This window comes from Labrus mixtus, chromosome 14, assembly GCF_963584025.1.
Source record: "Labrus mixtus chromosome 14, fLabMix1.1, whole genome shotgun sequence".
Taxonomy (NCBI): Eukaryota; Metazoa; Chordata; class Actinopteri; order Labriformes; family Labridae; genus Labrus; species Labrus mixtus.
The window spans coordinates 22,039,678-22,066,231 of NC_083625.1; the positions used below are offsets into that span (position 1 = coordinate 22,039,678).

The 26,554-nt window shown below is 42.8% G+C and overlaps 1 protein-coding gene and 2 non-coding genes across 3 annotated transcripts; 2 read left to right on the forward strand and 1 right to left on the reverse strand.

The window, feature by feature from the left end:
• Positions 1-3,966: 3,966 nt before the first annotated feature.
• trnas-uga (transfer RNA serine (anticodon UGA)) lies at positions 3,967-4,048 on the reverse strand. Its single transcript has one exon. It is a non-coding gene; the product is annotated as a tRNA-Ser (tRNA).
• Positions 4,049-4,850: 802 nt separating this feature from the next.
• On the forward strand, positions 4,851-26,419 carry LOC132988434 (NACHT, LRR and PYD domains-containing protein 12-like). Its single transcript, XM_061055839.1, has 13 exons — positions 4,851-4,956; positions 8,293-8,406; positions 9,564-9,677; positions 10,195-10,270; positions 10,773-11,001; positions 11,728-13,513; positions 13,596-13,769; positions 14,073-14,246; positions 14,419-14,583; positions 21,747-21,920; positions 22,002-22,175; positions 22,446-22,492; positions 23,137-26,419. Exons 1-13 carry the CDS (start codon positions 4,949-4,951, stop codon positions 23,685-23,687), a joined length of 3,786 nt encoding a protein of 1,261 aa, XP_060911822.1. The 5' UTR covers positions 4,851-4,948; the 3' UTR covers positions 23,688-26,419.
• Positions 26,210-26,281, forward strand: trnaa-cgc (transfer RNA alanine (anticodon CGC)). Its single transcript has one exon. It is a non-coding gene; the product is annotated as a tRNA-Ala (tRNA).
• Positions 26,420-26,554: the final 135 nt, after the last annotated feature.

Consider the following 26,554-nt stretch of genomic DNA (forward strand, 5'->3'; position numbering starts at 1 on the left):
GTTGTCATTCTCTACTTTCCAGTCTTGTTCAACACAGCATGATGTTCATTAAGTAAAATATGGACCCATTAAGAGTCAAAGAGACCAGAAAGAGAGGGAGGAGTTAGGGGCGGGGCAACACAATTATTCACGCGCCCCATGTATGGTGGCTGTAGTCCTCCAAGCAGGTGGCCTGGGTTCAAGTCTGATCTGTGGCTCCTTTCCTGCATGTCATTCCCCACTCTGTCTCTCTCCTCCTAGTTTCCTACTCGACCCACTGTCCTGTCGAATAAAAGAGGCAGTGTTTCTCTTCATTATTCTATAGATTTGTGAAAGTGCACAGACGTGCTGCTGACAGATAAACAACATGAAGCTGCTGTTCTCTCTGACGACTAACAACAGAAACAACAAGCAGCTCCATAAAAACACAACATGCTCCTGCTCAGACCATATGTGTCGAGCTGTTAGACACCTCACTCCTGCCAGCAGAGAGAGAGAGACAGACAGACAGACAGACAGACAGACAGACGGAGAGACAGACAGACGGAGAGAGAGAGAGGGAGAGAGAGAGACAGGGAGAGAGATAGACAGGCGGAGAGAGAGAGAGGGAGAGAGAGACAGGGAGAGAGATAGACAGGCGGAGAGAGAGGCATCATGTAGCTGGAGATTGGGACATTTTGTTCTGGTGTTAGAGGCCGAACGGACGGAGCAGGTGGTCACCTCACACTGATATAACACAAACACTGAGAGGTGAGAGACACAGCAGCAGAGATTTGGCTTCATCATCTCGACCACCTGAAGATTTCTGATCTCAGAGAGAAAAACACAAACACACCTCGTTATTATAAATCAAATAAATCTGTGCAACAACAAACACTAAAAGAGATCAAAAGTCTGCCACTAGGGGGCGTGAATCTCTCCTCTTGACACTTCATCAAGAGGACACACATGTGAGATGAGTTTCACAGTTTCGTACAAAGCTTCCTCCCTGAATGGAGCGAGAAAGGACGACTCAAAGACAACAACAAAAGTCACATTGTCGTCATGGTAACGGCTCCAGAGCGTCTCTACACATGTTGGAAGAAGTGTGGAGCCACTGACAGCCCAGGACTGATTTAACCCCTGGTTATATTAATTATAGTGATATCAAAGTTATATTTACAGACTTTATTTACAGAGCTTTTATTTTGAAGGCAGACAGAGGTGGAAGCGTTTTCCTGATCTCTGGAAAGTTTGAGTGTCACATCTCTTATAAATATTGCGACGCAGTTACCGCCAACTCTCAACAGACGCTTGTTTCTTCGCTCTAACTGTGCGTGGCTGTTAGTGCCCTCTGTTGGTGAGTAACAGTCTTTTTACAATGAGGCTGATTTACAGCGATAAATTAGCTGATCACTTGATATGCTAATATCGGCTGATATTATCGGCTGGCAGATTAATCGAAAGGCTCTAGATTACAGTTTTTCACAATTGCTAAAACACTAAACCCTGTTCTCTGAACCAAATTCTTAGTGGCCTAAACTCATTTTTCAAATCAAACACTCTTTTGGCCAAACCTTACACACTGTTCAGGTACTTAGACTCAATTTGCAGAACTCATCTGCTCTTTTTTGCAAAACCTTAAACACATTCTCAGTCACTAAACACATTTCCCAATGTGTTACACTTGTGTTGCAAAATTGTAAACACTGGCAGCAAGATGTGAACACAACTCCAACACAACTGTCATCTTTTACACACAACAACTCAAAATTGAACACACATGTTTCTGATGATGTGATCAGACCAAATGGGCAGCATAAAAGCCAGTTCAGAGTGCACAGGTGGCACATGTGCTTCCATCTACAATGGACAGAAAACATACAGAGAGGCAGACGAGTTTGTATGAGAGGTGGTGGATGAGGAGAAAGGGAGCGAGGAAGAGGCCGAGGAAGACCAAGAACAATCATCACTGATGAAATTCGGGCAACTATTGTACACCATGCAGTAGGGTGCAAAGGAGTACCCGAGTACTCGTTCATTATATAATAATCGGTTACAAAAAAAATGTAATCGATAATCGTTTTGTAGTCCACATTTTTGTAAATGTTTCTTGTTGCATTGTGGGTTCTAGGATAGGCCTAATTCAAAACAGAAAAAAGGAGCACGAGCGCAAAAATAAAATAGATGACAAACAAAGCGCTGATAAAGGCTCTGTGCTGAAACGCGTCCGTTGTTGATCTGTACGCTGCTACCCTGACAAAAATATCCCTTTAATTAACCCCCCTATGAATTCACAATGAACAAAAAGTCCCAAACAAACAAAATATGCCATATGATCTACAAAAGTTCAGTTCAAATTGTCTTTTTAGTCCACAGAAAAAGAAGGACTTTCACTTTGCGATTACCGCTTTACTCCGCTAAACCAATGACGTTTGATCATCCAGGACAGAGCAGCATAACACGATGTTTTCCTATATTTTGGAATTTTAGATGATTATTCTTTTAATAACTACAAAATGGAACAACCTTATAGGGAGAAATAGCTCATAGCGGACGGACGAGCGAGATTGAGCGAGTGTCATTACGCACAGAGGAGAAAGATGAAACAGACAGCCACTTAAATCGTTCACCTGTTCTATTGTAACTTCATTTACCAGAGTAAAGTAAAGTGTGCTCTACACTGCAGACTGGAGTCTTTGTTAACAGATTGTTGCTGTCAAAACAGCTTCAACGTCCGATGAATGCGCATTGATGTCTGCACGTCCGCTCACCACACTCACTGCTCTAATTATAATAAAGTGTTAAAACGGTCATAACACGTCTGTGTGAATTTTTATTTGAGGTTTGCTGTCTGTTGAAGTAAGAAATGTCATATTTGAATGTTAATACAAAGGACTCTTTCTAACAATTATTAAAATCCCGAAGATTCAAATTAATCAATAGATACAGTCGGCATCGCGTCATAGTTGGGGGCGGGGCCTCCCGTGGGGGAAAAGAATCACAGAAAAAAAAAGAACTACAAAACGATTACTCGAGTACTCGCTTTAACAACGGGAAGAGTAATCGATTAGAGAAAATTTTGCATTTCTGCACCCCTACCATGCAGTGTTTCCCCTAGGTTTACAGCCTTGGGGGGGGGGGGGGGGGGGGGGGGGGGGGGACACGCCGACACAAACACTTGAAGGAATCTTGGTGTTCATGTGTTACTTTTAATGACAGCTGTCCTTCTCTATCGGAAAGGTATCCTTAAATGACTTCTTTCCGACTCTATCCACTATCCCATCTCTAAAATAAAGGCACAAAAAGCCCCAAAAAAAATCTTTAAAAAAAAAAAAAAAAAAACGATATAGGGTAAGACAATATCGATCTAGTTTATGTTGCATTAAAATAATGTTATAGAGCTGCCAGGTCACCTTTTTCTCATCTCACTGATGATGACTCACTGTCTGTCCCTCTTAACCCTGCTCCTCCTCTCTCTCTCTTTTATTGTATTTAAGGAGCATTTTTATTTTATTATATTACTATTTAAATTCACAAACAGGTTGTTTATTTTCCATGTGTTTTCACTGTTAATAAAATACATATCGATATATATCGAGTATCGCCATTCAGCTTATCAATATCAAGATGAGTTTTGGTCCATATCGCCCAGCCCTATGTCATTGCAGCACATACAGCAGTTTTAATGTGATGCTTGTTATTAAGGAAGTATGAGGGACAAAAATTACTGAATCAATAAATATATGAATCAATAAACAAATTAAATATTTTGATAATGAAAAAGGCTAATTTTGTATATTTGTTTTTATTTATTCATTTTTCTACATTTGTATATTTGTACATAAAAACACAATAATAAATAAAAGTGGAATTGTATGAATACGGAAATAAATAAACACATGTCTCCAGCTAGTTTAAAAAACATTACAGTCGCCACTTCCGGAGTTTAGTTTGAGAGATTACTCGAAACGTAAACACAAATGGGACGAAAAGTGATCACCGATCCGCTGCGAGCAGGGTTCGAACCTGCGCGGGGAGACCCCATTGGATTTCAAGTCCAACGCCTTAACCACTCGGCCATCGCAGCTTACGTCACTAACCCTTAGTACTCTATATATAACGTTTACAGCGCGGAGCCATAATGGCGTCTTCAAACTTCCATATCACTACCGCCCCCTGCTGCCGCTGCGTGTTAATGAAGGGCTGTTTAATACTTACACACTCCTCCTGATAGCTTCTTTAGTAAAGACGTCATGTCACACAGTCAGTGTCGATAAAAAGTTGATAGTTGTACAAACGTTGACAATGTGAGGAAGTCTGGGTGATAATAAACGTCTCACACTAATCATCCCATGGAAGTTATCCCGATTGCTTTTCCCGCCTTGCCCGCCGAATGACGTCGACGTTCTTTTTTTTTTCTTTATAACTTTATTAAAATGTGTTTGTTGTGAAGACAATGAGTAAATACAAAAAGGAAATGACAAACAGAAATCGATTATAAATACTAAATAATACACGGTCAGTTCGTATAAAAGGTAAGAAAAAAAAGATCTAACTAAAATAAAATTATACAAGAGGATTTTGTGTGTGTGTGGGGGGGGTATAACATTAAATCGAGGATACGATGATATGTTTAATTCCTAAAAAGTATAATAATTGTGCGCACAAGATAGTATATTTTATATTTTTTGGGGACTTCCAAGGCTCCGTATTATTCAGGTTTTTTGGAGTTAAAAGTGTTAAAATCAGTTTGCTGAAACATTTTTCCAAAAATGCCCTGAGATTATGAGTCCGATGTGTGATTGCGAGGAATAAAAATGAGTATAAATGTATTGTTCTACTTGTAGGAAGTTGTGTTTATTTTTTTATCTAACCCTTTAAACAGGAAGTGGGCGCGGTAGTCAAACCAGTCAAACCTGTTAAGAATACTTTCACTTTCTCCCGTCTTTGTTCCAGTCGTCCTCCTGACACGTCGGCGATCAGCATCATGGACAGGTATGTTACCATTTTTTATTGATAACGCTTCATATTTAAATAGAAATAAGAGAAACACTGAGCTGGTTTAACACTGACCTTAATGTGATGAGATAAACATTACATCACAGACTGAAACTCAATGAGGCCTTCAGTTTAGATTTACCTGACAAAATCTGACGGAAAACAAAAGCTTAACAGGTGTGTCCTGTACTTTGAAGCCAGTTGCTATAAGTATAATGTAGTGTCATGTATCTCTATGAATATTTTCACTGTAACAAGGTGCTTGACGACAACAACCAGGGAAGGCTACTCAAGAAAAGGTGGACACCATCACCATTCAAAACTCAAGACAAATAGTTAACTGAATATTGGAGGAAGAGGTTTTCTAATTTTCAACAGCAAAGGTTTAAAATGCTTCATCACAAAAAGGAGTCCTGCATTCAAAAGTAAAAGTGAAAGTAGGGGGGTGTAATGTGGGACACAGTTTCAGTTTGTCAAATGTAGCCAAACTTTATTTAGATCTTGCAGGAGTGAGGAGCCCAGGGCTGGAGTGGGCTCGCTTTGTTGGCAGTGAGGTGGAATGGGCAGAAGAACATCCTGCAGACAAAAAAAAACAGGCGTCAGAAGCAGTGACAGGCAGGCAACAAAAAGTCTTAAAGGTTGTAAACAGGGCCAAACTGGAAACAAACCATGAATAGGACAATAGGCCTCCACAGTCTGACAGTAGATGTTCCCTTCTCTCCGTGCTGTATACTGTTAGTACCTACTGTTCAGTAGGCCGATATTTGTTCCTACTTCGTCTGATTCATTCAGTGTAGAAGTAGCATCATTAGCCCGCCTCATGCTATTGACATGACTTGATTGTGTACTTCAAACCAACTTTCTCAAACTCAACTGCGACAAATCAGAAGTCATCATTATCGGCCCCAAATCCATTATCAAATCCACCAACAACTTCTCCCTAACCATCGATGGCGCCACAGTGCTCCCTTCCCCCCACATCCGTAACCTTGGTGTCATCTTCGACCAAACCCTCTCCTACGACAAACACATTAAACAAATCACCAAAACAGCCTTTTTCCACCTCAGAAACATCGCCCGCCTCCGCCCATCACTCTCATTCTCAGCTGCCGAGACCCTCACCCACGCATTCATCACCTCCAGATTAGACTATTGCAACAGTCTCCTCTATCGTTCACCATCCAAAACACTCAAGAAACTTCAATACATTCAGAACTCCGCTGCTCGACTTCCCACACACTCCAGCACCCGAGATCACATCACCCCCGTTCTTCATGACCTCCACTGGCTCCCCATCCCCCAGCGTATCCACTTCAAACTCCTCATCCTCAGCTACAAAGCCCTCCACAAGCTGGCTCCCCCCTACCAGTCTGAGCTCCTCCACCAGCACACTCCCACCCGCACTCTCAGGTCTGCGGATACAAACCTCCTGTCCCCCCCCCCCACTGCAGGACCAACCTTCGGTCCTGGGGGTACAGGGCTTTCTCCTACCTTCTGGAACTCTCTCCCTAAAAACATCAGAGACTCCCCCACACTCACTTCCTACAAGAAATTCCTAAAAACTCACCTTTTCATCACCGCCTACAACCACTGACTCTCATCCTCTTCCCTCGACACTACTTCTATGTTGTATTGTTCTTTTAGTTTTTGCTTTGTTTTTTGTTGTTTCCTGTCAAAGCGTCTTTGAGTATTTAGAAAAGCGCTAAATAAATCTGATTTATTATTATTTAGGGGTTTGAACGGTTACAAAAAATTGTAAACGGTTACACAACGTCATTTTATTCGTGTACACGGTTAACCGTTTTTTTTTAAATTAATAAATAAATAAAATAAAAAATATACAACCAATGGAGGGTGCGGCCGCTTTTCAGAAAGATTCTTCCGCATCACTGCCGCCACTCCAAGTTGTCAGACAGATACAACTGTGCTTTATAAAGTAGGCTATATAAGTAACACAGAAAACTTGCCATAGAAGTTATAGGAGCAGGGTCTGTCTGTGAATGGCTCAGTGCGCATGTGTGTGGGTGGGGGGAGCGAGAGAGGAGAGAGAACGAGGCGAGTGTGGGTGTTCGGCAGGTGTGTGCGACAGGTACGTTATGATGCCGGGGACCGGAGCAGAATAAGCAGGAGAAATCAGAGTCATGATGTTAAGTGTATGTACAGTTCAAGCTCTGAGAGCGTAATAAACGGCCCGGTACCTCAAAATAACAAGCCAGACTCTCCGTGTCTGTTTACGCCTTGCTGCACCTCAGTGAAGTGACGGGGGTTAGCCCCCAAGTTGAGGACTACAACTTCGGCCCTGGAGCAGATAAATAAGTCTCCCCTATGCGCCCTGACCACGGTCGGAACGCGAAGCAGGAAGGTTAACACTCCGCTTAGTAATATGCTTAAATTCAGCGGGTTGTCTCGGCTGATCTGAGGTCGTAGTCGACCGGTTACCGCCGCTGCGAAAGGGCGACATGGAAAGCCAGAACCCGCACAGGCACGTCCAAACAATGAACGGAACCAGGGTCAATCCCCAGGAGTGTGGTTCCTCCACGCCGCACTTCGCTGAGTAGTGTTGACTGCCACCGCAAGTCAAAAGTGAAACTTACCTGTTACGTGACGTAATGCCCGGTGGTCAGTTATCCAACGTTTATCACGTGCATTTGTGAGCGCAGTAACATTGTCAAAGTCGTTTACTGATTTTTCCTAAACGGTTATGATTTACTAACCGGTTACACGTGTACACCCCTATTATTATTATTATGATGGTCTCTTCCAAGGGCGTAACTTTGAGTTGAACATTGGGGGGGTTGAGATTTCTGCCTGTGAATCAGGTCTGAGGACATGCCCCATGAGAAAATCTTTAACTACATATATATATATATATACACACACACACACACGTATATACACTGAATATACTGTATGCACAGTACTTCAGAAATACCCAGTAAGAAATCATGTAATATTAGTGTCTTGAATTTTTTAATTCATAATTGTGTGCCTTGTCAGAGCATGACCATTTTTACCTGCTCATCTGAAACCTCTCCACAGACTGGAATACTGCTCTCAGACTGTCTCTCTCTGTGAGGAAAATCACACGATCACACCTATGGATAACTAAAGCAATCATTTTAGTAATTGTCGTGTTTATAATACTTAACATTCATTATCAATAATTATGATATCATATTGGGTGGGTTGTGGTGGCTGGTTTGGATTATTGGGTGGGTTGCAACCCTCCCCCCCATAAATTACGCCTATGGTCTCTTCAAACTGGTGGCCAGAAAACTAGAAAAGAAAAATATACAATCTCAAGGCCATTTACCATTCATGTTGTTCCATCAGGATCGACCAACAGAGACCGGACTCTCCTGGTCCGAGCGGTCTGTCCATGAAGAGTGACTTCTCCATGGGTCATCCTATCTCTTTCAAAGGTGGACGCCATTTTCCTGAAGAAAAGTAAGAGTTCAATGATGGTCAAACATCTTTGCTTTCTATGTTTGTCTGTTTTCTACACAAATCAGTTTGACGTCTTTGTTAGCTGAGATATTTTCATGAGGTTCGAAGATATACTGCAGAAAAAAGAGAAAGGTCTTCACACTGTTCAAATTTACTTTAAACAGGGCAATGTGTCGATCCAAAACATCTTCCTCAGGGAAATAAACAGACAAACACGCTGTTTTCTAAACCGCCTACTACAGACTTCCATCAAACTCAGTCTACAGTATTTGTACTTCATACTGCGTTCAACAGTAGTCTGACCTCCAGTCTGTGCAGTTCACCAGACCAGTCTGAGCTGGTTTCTGGTCTTGGTATGAGGAAGTTGGTCTGATTGTGAATATTTCCTCTGTTAAGATTGGACGTCACTGTCTGTCATTTCAACCTCTGACCTGGCGCTTTGCATTGTGGGAAACAGATAGGTCTGATGCAGACCACAGATTTCTCCTGAATCTTTACGACCATCAGTGTTTCCCCTAGTTTTACAGCTTTGGGGGGGTGGGGGGGTGCGGGCAGACGGACGCCGACACAAACACTTGAAGGAATCTTGGTGTCCATGCGTTACTTTTAATGACAGATGTCCTTTTCTATCGGAAAGGTATCCTTAAATGACTTCTTTCCCTGATTTCTGACTCTATCCACTATCCCATCTCTACAATAAAGGCACAAAAAGCCCAAAAAATAAATCAAAAAAATATTTTTTTTTTACACGTAGCATTGATAGAAAGACAAATATTCTCATTATAGCGTCGTATAGAGGACTCTGTTACTTCATACAACACTTCCGCGTCGTTCTTTTTACGTCACATCTTACCTCAGGAGACCCTGCCCCCTCTCCTGTCTGACAGGGATAGTCTTCCGCTGTGAGGTGCATGTGTGAACAACCAGGTCAGGAGGATTTCAGGAGCAGTCCTCCTGAAATGATCTCGATATTTTCAGGAGTGCAGATGTGAAAACAGCTTTTGTGAACTTCTTTTAAAGCAGGAATGAAATCCTTTGATATTTCAAAAAAGCCAAACTGATTTTTAGACATAGTCAGCTTTCAGACGGGGCTCAATTCAGAGTCCTACTGATGAAGAGGTTACGAAAAGTCATACTTACTCATGTTGTTCCATCAGGATCGACCAACAGAGACCGGACTCTCCTGGACCGAGCGGTCTGTCCATGAAGAGTGACTTCTCCATGGGTCATCCTATCTCTTTCAAAGGTGGACGCCATTCTCCTGAAGAAAAGTAAGAGTTCAATGATGGTCACTTATTTAATCACTAATTTAAGATCTGGTCCTGTTTTTGTGCAGACTCACACCAGGGCTGTAGTCAAGACCACACTAACCGAGACCAGAGTGCTCTGAGACCAAGACAAGTCCAAGACATTTAGGGATCAAGACTGAGATAGGACCAGGACCATAAATATCCCTGAAAAATCTTGTGTTTAGGGGGCGTGTCACTCACTTTGACCGTAACACCGGGAAGGTTGTGGCCGTAACCGGGGGATAAAAATGAAACTACAAATGAATTGAAGTTATTATTTCTTTTAGAAAGAGGCGTTTTCCTCTGATCACAGTAATGACTGTTACAGTGAGTGGTGGTCTTGATCGGTCTTGATTTAAAATCTGGAGTCCGCCCAGTCTGAGACCGAGACAAGACAGAGTACAAATTACATTCTTGCAGTTTTTGCCTTTAGTGGTGTGAGAATATTTTTCACTCTGCTCTCTCTTTTAGTATTTACTGATTTGTCTTTTCTCCATAGAGTGGATCAAGAGACAACAGAGATTCCTACCCGTCATTCTGCTCAGCATCAAACACACCTGGACTCCATATTTACGGTGTGTTTGTATTTTATAACAAGTTAAAGGTAGAGTCAGCAGCTTCTTCCTTCAAAATAAAATACAGACTTATCCTAAAGTGAAGCTGCTCCATCATCCCTTCTGGGCCTCCATACATGTGTGGTGGTGACTGTGTCTGCAGAGACTCTGTCCTCTGACTGGATTTTACTGTTCTGCTTTCTTCTGGTTGACTCGGGACATTTCTGGGCGGAGCTGGTGTGTTTCCTCCAGCCAGACAGCGCCTGACAGCGCAGCAGGTGAGTTTAGGAGTGGATACAATTCAGAGATTGGACATGATTCAAACCGGTGAATATGACGGACGTGGACGTAGCAGCAAAGAAGAGAAAATAGGAGGGGCCCAGTTTGAAAGTTGTGTTTACAACGAAAAAAGCTACTGACTCTAACTTTAAGGACAAGATTGATTTCTAACCGATGTAAGGATTTCAAATTGTGTTTAATAACTTTAGTAATGATGATTTATTCTGTGCTGTTTTCTTTTCAGGTTCTGGAGGAGAACATAGTCCGGTTTGTGAAGAATGAGCTAAAGAAGTTTAAGGTTATCCTAAAAGCAGATAACCCAGAATGCTTGGGCAGGCGGAGCGAAGAAGAGGAGGTGTTGAGTGGTGAGGATGCAGAGCTGATGAAGATCAGTAGAGAAGCTTTCCTGAAGATCACACAACACTTCCTGAAGAGGATGAAGGAGGATGAGCTGGCTGACTGTCTGCAGAGCAGTAAGAGGATTTTAATTGGATGGAAAAGAGATTTTAACATCTGCTCATGGTTAAGACATGCTAAATGACCTCTATATATAAAGAAAATCTAACATTAAACAAGATTGTTGTATTATAATGTCGAGCCCGACCGATTAATCGGCCAGCCGATAATATCGGCTGATATTAGCATATCCTCTCACAATCGGTATCGGCTGATTTTTACCACAGATATGGGCCAATATTTCCAGATTTATTCATCAAAAAAAAGCATTTGATCTGAGTTACACTATATTACACTAGCAGTTCTCTGTCACCAGCAGAGGGCGCTATATGGATTACAACAAACACCATCACTATCCAGAGTGTTGAGCGGTGATGCACGTACATGCTCAGTTACTCTCCAGTTGAGTGATCATGCTGACAGCTCTCACTCTTGTTGCACTGCTTATCATCTCATGCATTATTCATGTAAAAACCAAAGTTCGTCAATGAAAGTCACTGAAGGAAAATTAACAGCAATTATCGGTCTGGGAGTGAGAAAAAAAAGTGGAAGAGCGTCGGGACACTGGCAGACATATTGGTGGTTGGAGGGGCCCCCAATTATTTTTTTCTTAGGGCCCAAAAAGACTCAACCTATGACCCATAAACTAAAGAACTGTAAAAATAAAAGAACTGGTGTTTGACTCCTAGCGCTACATCTTCAGTACTCTCCACTTAGTGGTGTTTTTCTTTTTCTTTTTGTAGAAACTCTGGCATTTTGTCAGGCCAAACTCAAATCCAATCTACAGATGAGGTTCCAGTATGTGTTTGAGGGGATTGCTAAAGCAGGAAACCGGACCCTTCTGAACCAGATCTACACAGAGCTCTACATCACAGAGGGAGGGACTGGAGAGGTCAACGATAAACATGAGGTCAGACAGATTGAAAAAGCATCCAGGAAACCAGGCGGACCAGAAACAACCATCAGACAAGAAGACATCTTTAAAGCCAATGAACCAATCAGAACAGTGATGACCAAGGGAGTGGCTGGCATCGGGAAAACAGTCTTAACACAGAAGTTCACTCTGGACTGGGCTGAAGACAAAGCCAACCAGGACATACAGTTCACATTTCCATTCACTTTCAGAGAGCTGAATGTGCTGAAAGAGAAAAAGTTCAGCTTGGTGGAACTTGTTCATCACTTCTTTCCTGAAACAAAAGAAGCAGGAATCTTCAGGTTCGAAGAGTTCCAGGTTGTGTTCATCTTTGATGGTCTGGATGAGTGTCGACTTCCTCTGGACTTCCAACACAACAAGACCCTGACTGATGTCACAGAGTCCACCTCAGTGGATGTGTTGCTGACAAACCTCATCAGGGGGAAACTGCTTCCCCCTGCTCGCCTCTGGATAACCACACGACCTGCAGCAGCCAATCAGATCCCTCCTGAGTGTGTTGACATGGTGACAGAGGTCAGAGGGTTCACTGACCCTCAGAAGGACGAGTACTTCAGGAAGAGATTCAGAGATGAGGAGCAGGCCAACAGAATCATCTCCCACATCAAGACATCCAGAAGCCTCCACATCATGTGCCACATCCCAGTCTTCTGCTGGATCACTGCTACAGTTCTGGAGGATGTGCTGAAGACCGGAGAGGGAGGAGAGATGCCCAAGACCCTGACTGAAATATACATCCACTTCCTGGTGGTTCAGTCCAAACTGAAGAATGTCAAGTATGATAGTGGAGCTGCAACCGATCAACACTGGAATAAAAAGAATAGGAAGATGATAGTCTCTCTGGGAAAACTGGCATTTGAGCAGCTGCAGAAAGGAAACCTGATCTTCTATGAATCCGACCTGAGAGAGTGTGGCATCGATATCAGAGCAGCCTCAGTGTACTCAGGAGTGTTTACACAGATCTTTAAAGAGGAGAGAGGACTGTACCAGGACAAGGTCTTCTGCTTCATCCATCTGAGCGTTCAGGAGTTTCTGGCTGCTCTTTATGTCCATCTGATGTTCTTCAATTCTGGGATCAATCTCCTGGCAGAAGGTGTATCAACCTACCAGGTGTCTCCAGCAACAGACAATTCTGTAGTGAAGTACTTCTACCACAGTGCTGTGGACCAGGCCTTGCAGAGTCCAAATGGACACCTGGACCTGTTCCTTCGCTTTTTTGTTGGCCTTTCCCTGCAAGCCAATCAGGATCTCCTACGAGGCCTGCTCCTTCAGACAGGATGTTTCTCATTGACCAGTAGGCAAACAGTACATTACATCAAGACCAAAATCAGAGACAATCCCTGTCAAGAGAGTAGCATCAATCTGTTCCACTGTCTAAGTGAGCTGAAAGACCATTCTCTAGTAGAAGAAATCCAACAGTGCCTGAGTTCAGGGCGTCTTCACATAGACAAACTGTCTCCTGCTCAGTGGTCAGCCCTGGTCTTCATTCTGCTGTCATCAGAAAAACATCTGGATGTATTCGACCTGAAGAAATTCTGTGCTTCAGAGAATGCCCTTCTGAGGATGCTGCCAGTGGTCAAAGCCTCCAAAATATCTCTGTAGGTGTACAGTAAGTGAGACTGATGGATTGGTTTTCAATTCAATACAGATACAAGTATTGTTTTCTATTTATTTCCTTAGATTGAGTGGCTGTAAGCTATCTGAGAGAAGCTGGGAAGCTCTGGCCACAGTTCTTAGCGCCCAGTCAACCAGTTTGCGAGAGCTGGACCTTAGTAACAACAACCTACAGGATTCAGGTTTGATGAAGTTGTCTTCTGGACTGGAGAGTCCGCACTGTAGGCTGGAGACTCTAAGGTAAGAATAAGTCATGACATGATCTTCTCTGTCAGAAAAAGTGAAACCATAAGGCTCAGTCCTCTTGCATGAAAGAGCCAGACCTGAGTGTGAAAAACTTGTAGGATGCAGGAAGTCGATTCTAGCGTTGATGAATGAAGAGCGAGAGAGTAATAGACAGCTTGGACGTAAACTGTAGCTAGCTAATTCTGCCTGTGCAAGTGTGCATCTGGTGCTTGATAAATATTGCAGCCTTAGCTGGACTCGATTGGGTTTTAAGCATTCAATGCCTGATCTAGAAATAATTTCTGCTCATGTAATTAGGTTATGCCAAACTGGCCTCACTGAGAACTGCTGCCAGGGGTTAGCTCGTGTTCTGAGTTTGGAGTTTTCTACTCTGAGAGAGCTGGACCTGAGTAACAACAACCTGCACGATTCAGGATTCATTCTGCTCTGTGCTGGACTGCAAACCCCTCACTGTAAACTGGCAAATCTACGGTAAGTTCCTGAACACAGTCACAGCTACTTTATAATTCAGTAAAATAGTCAATGCTTTCATTGTACTAACTGTTCGGATTACATTGTGGGCCTACGTCTTGAGCTTCTGTCTTTCAATCTTATTTAACTACTTATGTAGTTATATACAATGTTTTTCTCTTTATTGATCCAGGCTCAGGATCTGTGATCTGTCGGGGAGAAGCTGTGAGGCTCTAGCCCCAGTTCTTAGCTCTAGTCTGAAAGAGCTGGACCTGAGTCACAACAACCTGCAGGATTCAGGAGTGGAGCCACTCTTTGCTGGTCTGGAGAGTCCACACTGTCAACTGGAGACTCTCAGGTAGCTTCATCTCAAGTAGATTGTGGCAGTCCAATCGCAAGCTGCAACTTTTTGTTTGAAATGGTCTAGTACAGTGGTTCTCAAACTATGGTGGTACGCGGGCTCCCTGTGGTGGTACGCAAAGAAATTGGCACAATATAAAAAAAAAAACCTGTTCAGCATAAATGATTTTTTTTATTTTTGACATACTCTTATCTTATCTGTCTTATATCTATTGAGTTGTATTTATATCAAATGTGTTTTCCCCTATAAATTAATTTAGTTTTTGCAACAAACAACTTTAATCTGCTCAATTTATGCTCGCGCACAGACATAAACAACAACAGGAGTGCGCCTCGTGTTTTGAAAAGATCCACTCGATATTCCGTTATAGTTCAGTACTGAAACAACAGAAAGCAGCTGTAGGTCTACATTAACAGATATTCTGTTATTTATTGGAGTTCAGCACAATCGGCAGCAAGCAGCTGTACATAATGGAACCAGGAGAAGCTTCAGTTTTTGATGCATGTACGGACAGTCGCTCACCCCCCCCCCCCCCCCCACCTCTCTCTCTCTCTTTCTCTGAAGCTGATGTGATTCTGCTCTATTTTGCTGTCTTAACACTAGGACCACCAACATTCTAGACCCCCCTCCAAGCGCCGTAGCCGTCTTTCAGACGGCATATGCAAATTAAATTGTTTGTGCTCAGAAGCACACAAATAATGCATTTTTTTGATCTACAAACCAAATAGGCTATCAGCATAAGGCAGGATTGGTAACCTTTTAAATGTTGCATGTCAATTTACAATATTTGTCGGCTTTTTTAGTGCGCCATTTTTTACTGCTGCTCCACGTCTCCCGTTGCTAAAAGACATTCTACAAAAAAGAAACATACATAACTTTTAGTCTACTATATTGTTGGATATATTAGGCTTTGCATTTTAATGAAAACACTGCAAAAAAAAAAGAGATAAACACCAATGCTCCTCCTCCTCTCTGCAACTGGGTTTGTTTCCCAGACATAGAGGAAATCATTGACCAACACACACACGCACGCCAAAAACAACAACAACAAAAACACGGCTATCTATGGGCATGACAAACTATATAGCCTACAAAAATAACTGCAGAAATCCATAACAGATGCAGCGGTGAACAAACAAACAGATGAACAAATGAACGATCAGCACCTTGGACAGCGCCGCGGCACGTAATGCACAAACCTGCAGCAAAAGTGCTCAACCTTTACGGTGCACTTCCCACTCACAGGGTGCTTGCACCCCTTGCAGGAGACAATGGTCATATTTTTCTTGCAGTGCGTGTTTGTCTGACACTGACTCCTTCTCAGCCTCTTGTGGATGCTGTGGCTCAGTGGGTACCGATGTCAGACTGGACTTGACACGCAGGTGTTCCTCTCTCTGTTCCTTTGCCAGCTCAAGAATGAGCATGTATCTATCTGTCTATGGTCTCTATCTATCTATTTGTATCTCCTATCTATCTGTCGCTCTTTGTTAAATTCCTGCGCATATATATGAAGTCTATAAATAGAAACAATAACTAATAAAAATTAAAACGACGCGCGAAAACAATCCAGGGAAATGTTTCATTTTCAACTGCTGTCAATAAGACGGCGGTTAGAGGTATAAATGCTCAGAAATCTTGTGTGTTTTATTTTAGTTACACATCAATCAATCAATCAATCAACTTTTATTTGTATAGCGTCAACTCATAACAAGTGTTATCTCGAGACACTTTACAAGAAGCAGGTAAAATACCTTACTCATTGTCTGTTAACATTACAAAAGAGCAGGTAAAAAGACCTTACTCATTGTTATGTTACAAAAAGCAGGTAAAAGACCTTACTTATTGCTATGTTACAAAGATCCGGCCTATCCATCATGAGCACTTTAGCAAAGCAGCAAAAGTTACAGTGGTAAGAAAAAACTGCCTTATTAAAAGGCAGAAATCTTCGGCCGGATCCCCGACTCATGACGAAACAGTCTTCACAGGCCTAGACTGCGCCGGGCTTGGAAAGGGATAGAGGGAGAGATGGGATAAGATGCAGGAAGAGGGATAGAGAGCAAGGGGGTGGGGGGAGGTAGACCGTCCATCAGCAATCCGGTGGGGAGGGGGTAGTGGTGGGGTGGGGGTTGTTCTGGCAAGCCGTCAACCGACGATCTTGAGGAGCCTAGGAGAGCTCAAGAGCTCCCAGGAAAGTAGGTGGTTAGTGACTGAGATTTATAGATAGATACATGCAGTAATATGATGTACTGTATATGCAGAGAGAGAGAGAGAGAGAGGAGCTCAAGGTGCCAGTTCCCCCGGTAGTCTAAGCCTATAGCTGCATAACTAAGAGCTGGTCTACACCAGCACCAGCCCTAACTATAAGATTTATCAAAAAGGAAAGTTTTAAGTCTAATCTTAAAAATACAGACTGTGTCTGCCTCCCGGACCCCGGCTGGAAGGCGGTTCCAGAGGAGAGGAGCCCGATAACTGAAGGCTTTACCCCCCATAGTACACTTGGAGACTGTAGGTACCACCAGCAGGCCTGCACTCCGGGACCGCAACGCTCTCAAGGGACAGTACGGCACTAGTAGCTCCTTAAGATAAGATGGTGCCTGGCCATTTAGAGCTTTGTAGGTGAGAAGAAGGATCTTGAATTCTATTCTAGACTGTATAGGGAGCCAGTGCAGAGAAGCCAGGACAGGAGTAATGTGGTCCCATTTCCTGGTTCTGGTCAGTACACGAGCTGCAGCATTCTGGACCCGTTGAAGAGTCTTTAGAGATTTGCCAGAGCACCCTGACAAAAGAGAGTTACAATAATCCAGTCTGGAGGTAACAAATGCATGAACTAGTTTTTCTGCATCACTTTGCGACAGGATATTCCTGATCTTGGATATATTACGAAGGTGAAAGTAGGCTGTTCTTGAAACTTGACTGATGTGAGAGCTAAAAGACATATCTTGATCAAAAATAACTCCTAGATTCCTAACAGTGGTGCTAGATGCCAGGCTGATGTCATTAAGGACAGTCACATCACTAGAAAAAGTCTCTCTGAGGTTCTTAGGGCCTAGCACAATAACTTCAGTCTTGTCTGAGTTAAGTAGCAAAAAATTTCTGGTCATCCAGGTCCTAACGTCCTTAAGGCATGTTTCTAGCTGACATAACTGACTGGTACCATCGGGCTTCATTGATACATAAAGCTGAGTATCATCTGCATAACAATGAAACTGTATGGAGTGTTTCCTCATAATATTTCCCAGAGGAAGCATATATAATGTAAAAAGAATTGGTCCAAGCACTGAACCTTGTGGGACTCCATGGCAAACTTTAGTGTGCATAGAGGACTCATCATTAACATGTACAAACTGAGATCGGTCTGATAAGTAGGATTCAAACCAACTTAAAGCAGTCCCTGTAATTCCAAGCAAATGCTCTAGTCTGTACAACAGGATCCGATGGTCAATGGTGTCAAAAGCAGCACTAAGATCTAACAAGACGAGCACAGACAGAAGTCCCCTGTCTGAGGCTAGAAGTAGATCGTTTGTAACTCTAACTAGTGCAGTCTCAGTGCTATGGTGGACTCTAAATCCTGACTGGAACTCTTCAAATAAACTGTTGTCATGGAGAAAGTCACACAGCTGTTTAGCTACCACCTTCTCCAGGATCTTCGAGATAAAAGGAAGGTTGGATATAGGTCTGTAGTTAGCCAGAGTTCCTGAGTCCAGAGTAGGCTTTTTAAGTAGAGGTTTGATTACCGCTACTTTAAATGTCTGTGGTACATAGCCTGCCAGTAAAGACATATTGATCATATCTAATATGGAGTTGCTAACTAAGGGAAAGACTTCCTTAAACAGCTTGGTTGGGATTGGGTCTAAAAGACAGGTTGACGGTTTCGATGCAGAAATAATGGAATATAACTCAGAAAGGTTGATTGGAGAAAAACAGTCGAGACTAATATCTGGTCCTGGAACTGTCTCTGCCGTATCAGACGTATCTGCACCAGGTAAGGGCAGGAGGTTACCAATTTTGTCTCTGATGTCTAGAACTTTGTTGTTGAAAAAGCTAAGGAAATCATTACTGCTGAGGGCTAGAGGAATACAAGGCTCAATGGAGCCATGACTCTCTGTCAGCCTGGCTACAGTGCTGAAAAGGTATCTAGGATTGCCTTTGTTTTCCTCGATTAGAGAGGAGTAGTAGGCAGCTCGGGCGTGACGTAGAGCCTTCATATATCTTCTATGACTATCCTGCCAGAAAAAACGAGATTCTACCGTTTTGGTCGAACGCCATATTCTTTCAAAATTCCGTGATGATTGTTTCAGAGTACGGGTTTCTGAGTTGAACCATGGAGCCACTCTCCGCCGCTTGACAACCTTCTGTTTCAGGGGAGCAATCGAATCCAGAGTAACTCTCAGCGAATCCACTGCACTATCAACAAACTGATCTAGCTGAGAGGGACTAAAGCTATCGTAAGAGTTTCCAACTGGGTTGAAACACGGTACTGAATCAAAAACAGCTGAAATAGCTTCCTTAAATCTAGCCACAGCACTATCCGACAAACTTCTAGAAAGCACACCTCTTCCAGGCAGAGGTAATTCTAGTAGGACAAAATCAAATGTAATAAAAAAATGGTCTGATAGCAGAGGATTTTCTAGGAAAACTGTAAGGTTATGGATTTCAATTCCATAAGCTAAAACAAGATCCAGGGTGTGGTTAAAATGATGAGTAGGTTCGTTTACACCCTGGGTGAATCCAATAGAGTCTAATAGTGACATGAAAGCTGTGCTCAGGCTATCATTTTCAACATCCACATGGATATTGAAGTCACCTACAACAATTATTCTATCACTGCTAAGGACTAAATCTGATAAAAATTCTGCAAACTCAGATAAAAACTCAGAATATGGGCCAGGAGGGCGGTAAACTACAGCAACTAGAACTGGCTGAAAGGTTCTTGAGACTGGATGTGGAAGACTAAGAACAAGGCTTTCAAAAGAAGAAAAATTCAGCTTTGGTCGAGGGTTAACTAAAAGACTGGAATTAAAAATAGCTGCTACTCCACCACCTCGTCCGGTGTCTCGAGGTATATGAGTATTAAAATGACTGGGAGGAGTGGATTCATTCAAACTAACATATTCATCTCGACACAGCCAGGTTTCAGTTAAAAAAGTAAATCAATGTGCTGATCTGATATCAGATCATTCACTAAAAGAGACTTGGATGCTAAGGACCTAATGTTCAAAAGTCCGCAGTGAATCCTCCGATCTTGTAGCAAAATCGTATTCGTAGTTTTGATTCTAATCAGATTCTGATGATTCACGCCGTTTGGATGACTTATAAAAACGGGTCTGGGCCGGGGGACAGACACAGTACCTATAGTATAACTACAGTTCGATTCAGAATTACAGCTATAGTGACTGGGAGACAGATCTAAGGGAGGCGCAGAGAAGTGTGTAAGACTGCAGCTCTGCCTCCTGGTCTGAACTCTGAGTTGTTGTCAAGGCTTACACATAGGCTTGTTGTCAAGGCTTACACATAGGCTTCAGAAAACATACAGGGCACATATTTAAGAAAAGTCATTGGATGAGAGGCTCGTAGTTTTTATTTAAAAAGAGTTATTTGTATTCTAAAAACCCAAACCGTCCGTCAGACGGTCTTGGCGGTTCTAGTGTTAACGCTCCTCAGGAGTCGAGAGGGATAATTTGCTAAGGCAGTTTTGCTATGTTGAACGCAGAGACTTATAATACAGCGGCTCTGGTTGCAGGGAGCCTGCGGAGCGCGCGCCTGCACTCTCTCGCGCGCTCTCTCTCTCTCTCTCTCTCGCGCACGCAGCAATTTTATGAATAAATGAAAAATTAAATGAGAACAGGTCGGAAATATACTTTGGCCCAGGTATCGTCTATTAGTGGGAAACACTGGAGATTAAATATTCTCAAACAGGTTGTTGGTATAAAGTTGTCATTTTTATTGTGCTGCACTTTTTTTTTGATTTGGGCAAACGTCAGAGTTGTGTGGAGTTTAAGTGTCAGTTCTAGCGCTAACCCTTAGTAGTCCTATAGTGTGGCTGCCAACAGTCCATAATAAATAACCTCCTGCGTAAAATGTGTGTAGAAATAAGCCTACAGTGTATTTTAACATCTACCATAATGGTGGTACTTGGAGAGCCAAATATTTTCGGAGGTGGTACGCAGTCTAAAAAGTTTGAGAACCACTGGTCTAGTAGTTCCATCTTCACTTTGAGTCTTTCAATGCTTGATCCAAAAGGAAACTTAACTTGGTTGAAGCCCTTGAACATGTTTCCACTCTCCTCTGAAAAGCTTCTTCAGGTCTCAATAGACGGGTGGACGGACTAGAAATATGAGCCTCTGTAATGTTGGCAATAGGAATAGTTGCGTTTTGTTTGTGGGGACCATTAGGGGCCATGTGGTAGGGTTAGTAGTATCATCGTTGACACCACCTGGAACTTGAATGCACAAAGCCTGGGTCTGTTGAAGGTGGTGACGCTGTTCAGGCTGTGATGGCCATGTGGTTAAGTAGGTAAGATTTAGAAGTTCTGTGAATGGATATGGTGGGCTGAGAGAGTTAGCATTGAGGGGGATGGCTGTGGGACGCCGGAGCTTACTCTCCAGCCTTCCTAATGAGTCATGGGACTAATCGGATAAAACGCCAGTGAAGGGAGGTTCCCGCTTAACAAATCCAGTGATGTCCTGGCTCTGGCTGCCCTTCGGTCTACACAGTTGAGTTGTGGGAGCTAAAAGGTCTGCTAAAGGTTGGGATGCTGTCTTGGTTATGGTGGCAACTAAGGGCCTTAAGGTAGGTTATGTAACTTATCCATAGAGCATAAGAGCATAGTTGGGATGAGGGGGGTCTTCACAGAGCGCTTACTCCCTCATTAGGGCACAAGTATCTTCTGTGGATTTCAAATTTGTGGATCTATTGCTATCTATTGGTATTGCTAATGATCATAGTGGTCCAATGGGAGTCGTTAACTGAGCTGTTGACCTTGTCTCACCTGGTGACACTCTCAGTCATTTGTGAGGGTCACATCGTCCAGGGTGAGACTGGGGTTCTCACTGTTAGGGAAGGGAATTCATAACAACAGTGTTTGTTGGGGATAAGTGGTGGGGTGGTTTCTTCAAGTTTATAGCTCAACACCAAAACCGTTCAATTCTTTTTTCTATTAGGTTGAGTCAAACCAGCCTTACTGAGAAAAGCTGTCAGAAGCTTTCATCCATTCTCTGCTCCCACTTCTCTTCTTTGAGAGAACTCGACCTGAGTAATAACGATCTGCAGGACTCAGGAGTGACGCTGCTGTCCACTGGACTGGGGAGCGCGAACTGTAGGCTGGAAGTTCTCAGGTCAGGACTCATCAAACATTTTTCATATAACCACACAGATGAACTCTGACTTTATGCTCTATAATCTGTGTTTCTTCGCAGGATGTCAGGTTGTCTGATCACAGAAAAAGGCTGTGCTTCTCTGGCCTCAGCTCTTAGCTCCAACCCCTCCCATCTGAGAGAGCTGGATCTGACCTACAATCATCCAGGAGAGTCAGGAGTGAAGTGGCTTTTTGCTGGACTGGAGGGTCCACTCTGGAGACTGGACACACTCAGGTAGGTCTGACCTGCTGCGAGACGGAGGCAGTGCTTAATTGACCAGTCGAATTTGTCAAAGTGGGACTAACACTCCTGTGGTTGAGGATCGATTTGCTGGTCTCTGCCATGTATCACCCAAACTGGACTTTGAGTCCATTATTAAACAGATTCTCTTCTGATGCTTGTATACGGGAACAATGCCACAAATAAATGGACTAATGGAGCTGTAATCATAGCTAAACATAACTGTGCATGTGACCATACTGACTCTCTTTCATTCCCCTGCAGGGTGGACCATGATGGAGTCCAGAGATTAAAGCCAGGTCTAAAGAAGTGTAAGCTTGATTTTTGTTTGATGCATTTACACAAACGTGCTCAGACTCAAAGACGTCCATCTGATGTTTTTCCAAATCACAAATTTTAAGAATGCAGACCGCTGGTATTACAAAAATACTTTTAGAAATTTACCCATATTTTCCGTCTTTTTTTTTTGCCCATACCAAGTGCAAGTGACAGACAAAATGTTCCTTTGTTCGAGCTGCAATCACCAGTGTCCTGCATTATTGTGTTAGCAGGCTAATGTTAGCGCTCTTTAGTTAGCTTCACATTGCATGTAAACAGACACAGAATGACTGTTATCTAAAAAGGCTTATGTTTTTGTAGACAGTTATGACTCAGAGACATTTACACAGGATAGACTTGATTTCCGATATATATATATATATGTGTTACATGTCGTACATTCTTCCTTTAAACCCAAGACAAAGATTTTTCCATAACCCACTTATCATCCTAAACTTCATTCAAATTAATTCTTGAATGTAAACACCCTCTAACTTTAATGCCAAGTGAGCTGCTGACTTAAAGGTTCTTCAGGTTATGCAAGCTGTTCAGTAGAATTAATTAGAGCTTTAAAAAGTCTCTCCTACAAACTTCTTGCAAATAATGAGGCAATTCCTCTTTTGCATCTCCTCTTTAGATGCATGTGATTTGTTGCTGGACCCGAACACAGCACACACAAAGCTCCAGCTGTCCAAAGACCACAGAGAAGTGACCATTCTGTCCAACATGCACGGGTGTGCAGAGCATCCAGAGAGATTTGATTGCTGGCCTCAGCTGCTGTGTAAAAACGCTCTGACTGGTCGTTGTTACTGGGAGGTGGAGAGGAAAGGAGCTGTGTATGTTGGTTTGACGTACAAAGGAATAAGAAGGAGAGGGCAAGGAGTTGACTGCAAACTGGGAGGGACCGATCAGTCGTGGAGTCTTTACTGCTCGGATGAGAACTTCTTTGCCTGGCACAACGACCAGAGAACAGCAGTAAGCTCCGTCCCTTCCTCCTCCTCGAATAGAGTGGCAGTGTATGTGGACGGTCCTGCAGGCACTCTGTCCTTCTACAGAGTCTCCTCAGACACAGTCTTCCACCTGCACACCTTCTCCTGCGTAATCACTGAGCCTCTCTACCCAGGCTTTAGATTTGTGTCCGGGTACATTGATTCCTCCGTCTCTCTGATGCAGTCGGAGGAAAATTAATCACAGACAAACGCTCACACCAGAGACACACAGGAGAAAGAGGCACTAAGTTTTTTCTTGTGCGATCAGTAGCTGTAGGGCTGTTCACACTAAGGGCACACTTACACTAGCAAAGTTGTCCCGTACCGTGCTTAAGCATGATTGTCCCCATTTCCCCCGCTGGCCTGCACTCACACTGCTCCAGGACTAACCAGGCCTGAGCACGGTTACCTCTTGTACATAACGTCGTAACACTGCACATGCATGGCTGTACGTAATTATGAAGTGTGCTTAGGTTACAAGACAGGCGAACTTGAGAAAAAAACAAAACACAATGACTTTGTGTCATTGACTTATTTTGAGTCATGTTAGTCGATACAGACAGAACACTCTGGGATTTCTCCATAATAAAGGCTGTCCACGTTGTGTACCTGTGCTTGTTCTCATGCTTGAACTGTACTGTGCCGAAGCACACCTTCCAAGCGTGCCAGGGCCGAGGTAGTGTACCAAAATTGAGGACGGATCGAGCACTCACACTAATCAAACAAACTAAATTTTAGGGGTGCTTGAGCACGGTATTGATTGCCTAGTGTGAGTGCGCCCTCAAACACCTCTCTCTGTACCTTTCTGAATGTAGGGACCATTATTAAAAATAACAAAATATTACACTAAGATCAGGAAAATAGATTGCACCCATATATAAGATGCTGAAAGAATTATCGGGTTATCAGGGTCTCTCAGAGAAAAATGCTTGAAGGCCTCGTCCCACGTGATTATTTCTATGGCGTTCAGCAGAGTCCACAACCTGCAGCTGTGTAGCTCTTCTAGTAGCATCTCAGGTTTCTACCAGGTTGAGTTTGTAATCCTGCCTCCCCTCTCAGTACACAGTAACGTTGATAGTTGTGAAGTACGAACCCACAGCTGCAGCTCCACAGAGGGTTCAGTGGCGGCCGCCACTTTTAATTAGCTCGTTATGCCCTCCAAGCCGTTCACGTGACTGAAAGCTACAAATATAAACTTTAGGTTATTTACATAACCCCGGTTCTCTGAGTAGCATGAGTGAGTGTCTCACTATGGGGAACACCTCCTGCGTGACCTCGTCAGAAGCTTAATAACACTACGCCAGCCCTCATTGGCTGACAAGGATGACGCCTATGTCTGGAGGGGAGGGGACCCTCCCCCTATATAATAGGCAGGCATAGCGTCAGCCGTCATTCAATAACCTCTTCTCGCTTCTCACAGAAGCCTTTTCGACACCTGTATTAACTAAGCTAAGCTGAACTGTCATAGGTAATAAGCGATAGAACATCAGTCTTTGATTTTGTGTTGTTATTGTGTGATATTAGAAATATTAAACCGTTTACCAACAGAAGACAAACGTATGGTTGTCTTGTTCTCTCTCTCGTGTTCTTTCATGAACCAGCCATAAACACACACTAGCATGCTGTTTGTTATGGAAACAACAGAAGCATATTTGTTCTCTCACAGCCGCTCTTGCATCAAGAAAATGCTAAAACACAATGTCACATGCCGTAGTGGTCTGTGTGTTTGTTTTGTTGTCCTCTCCCTGTCCGGTGCTCTGCAGGCTCAAACTCTCTGCTACAGCTGATTGAGCTCACCTGAAGTCAGCGATCAGGACCTGAAGCATGCAGTGCCGATTCTCGAGTCTGTTGGGGCCCTACTTTTTACAGCTAATTCCTCTTAATTTTTCTTCGGTGACTTTCATTGACAAACTTTGGGCTTCACTGTAATAATGCATGCGAGACATAGCAGGGCAACAAGAGTGAGTGCTTTCAGATGGGGCCCCTTTAGGGAGGTTTTCTACTGTCATTGCAAAATTTGGACATTTTGGGCTGCTGCTTTGGTTTAGGTTTTTTTTATTTTTTTTATTTTACCAGGCAGAATTGCTTGAGATCAAATGACCTCTTTTTCGAGCAAGGCCTGGCCAAAAGGTTTGTGAGCCCTCAGGGGCCCCCCTACTGGTCTGAGGCCCCAGGCTGTTGCCTGCCTTGCCTGTTGACAAGCAGCGCCTCTGGAGCATGAAGAGCAGGAGAGAGGAGCCAGGGTGCAGGACCAGAATCCAGAGGCCCTGTTTCAGACAGCAGGATCTCAGTAGATTTACCATAAACTGTTTTCAGAGACTTTGCCTAATCATGTTGTCTTTTGTTTCTAAAGACACCAAGAAAAAGAAGACAAACATTTCTTTATCATACATTTATTGATTCTATAAAGATAAATTCTTCATCTGCATATTTGATGATAAAAACCCCACTTTATTTTTTCCCCTTAAATATCAAGAGTGAACAGTTTTAATGAGTAAATCTGATTTAAAAAAATAGATTAAAACTCGGAGTATTGAGGCGTTAAATATGTTTGTGTAATGTAGAATGTAGCATTCAGACCCCTGTTTAATTTTCCTCTTTGTATTAAGTTTTGAAAGTTTTGAAAGCGATGAATCAATGTGTTTAAAACGTTTATATTTACAACAACATGAATACCGGAACATATAAATAGTGATGTGGCGCCGTATCGTGGCACTGTGTGGGGATGTAGCTCAGTGGTAGAGCGCATGCTTCGCATGTATGAGGCCCCGGGTTCAATCCCCGGCATCTCCACTTTTTACCTCAAAGATATCCATCTTCACTTTTTGAACTGCGATCCAATGAATGTATTTTACTGTCAATGAAAACATTAGTTCTTGATTCTTTTTTAGTTTTGATTACGTTGTTATGATATAAAAATGGTAAAAACCTCTCAATGTTATTATTTAAAACAGCTGAGCGTCCAGATAGCAGCCAAAAATATGGATATATATATATATATATATATATTTTTTTTTTTATATATATAAGAGTAAAAAATGTGTTGGATAAACGTGTTGGTAGCAT

Bases quoted from the DNA above. Each gene is read 5' to 3' on its own strand.
- LOC132988434 (XM_061055839.1), top strand. The intron at 10,271-10,772 runs GTGTGTTTGTAT...TTTTCTTTTCAG, and splicing joins ACCTGGACTCCATATTTACG to GTTCTGGAGGAGAACATAGT. The intron at 13,770-14,072 runs GTAAGAATAAGT...TCATGTAATTAG, and splicing joins TGTAGGCTGGAGACTCTAAG to GTTATGCCAAACTGGCCTCA.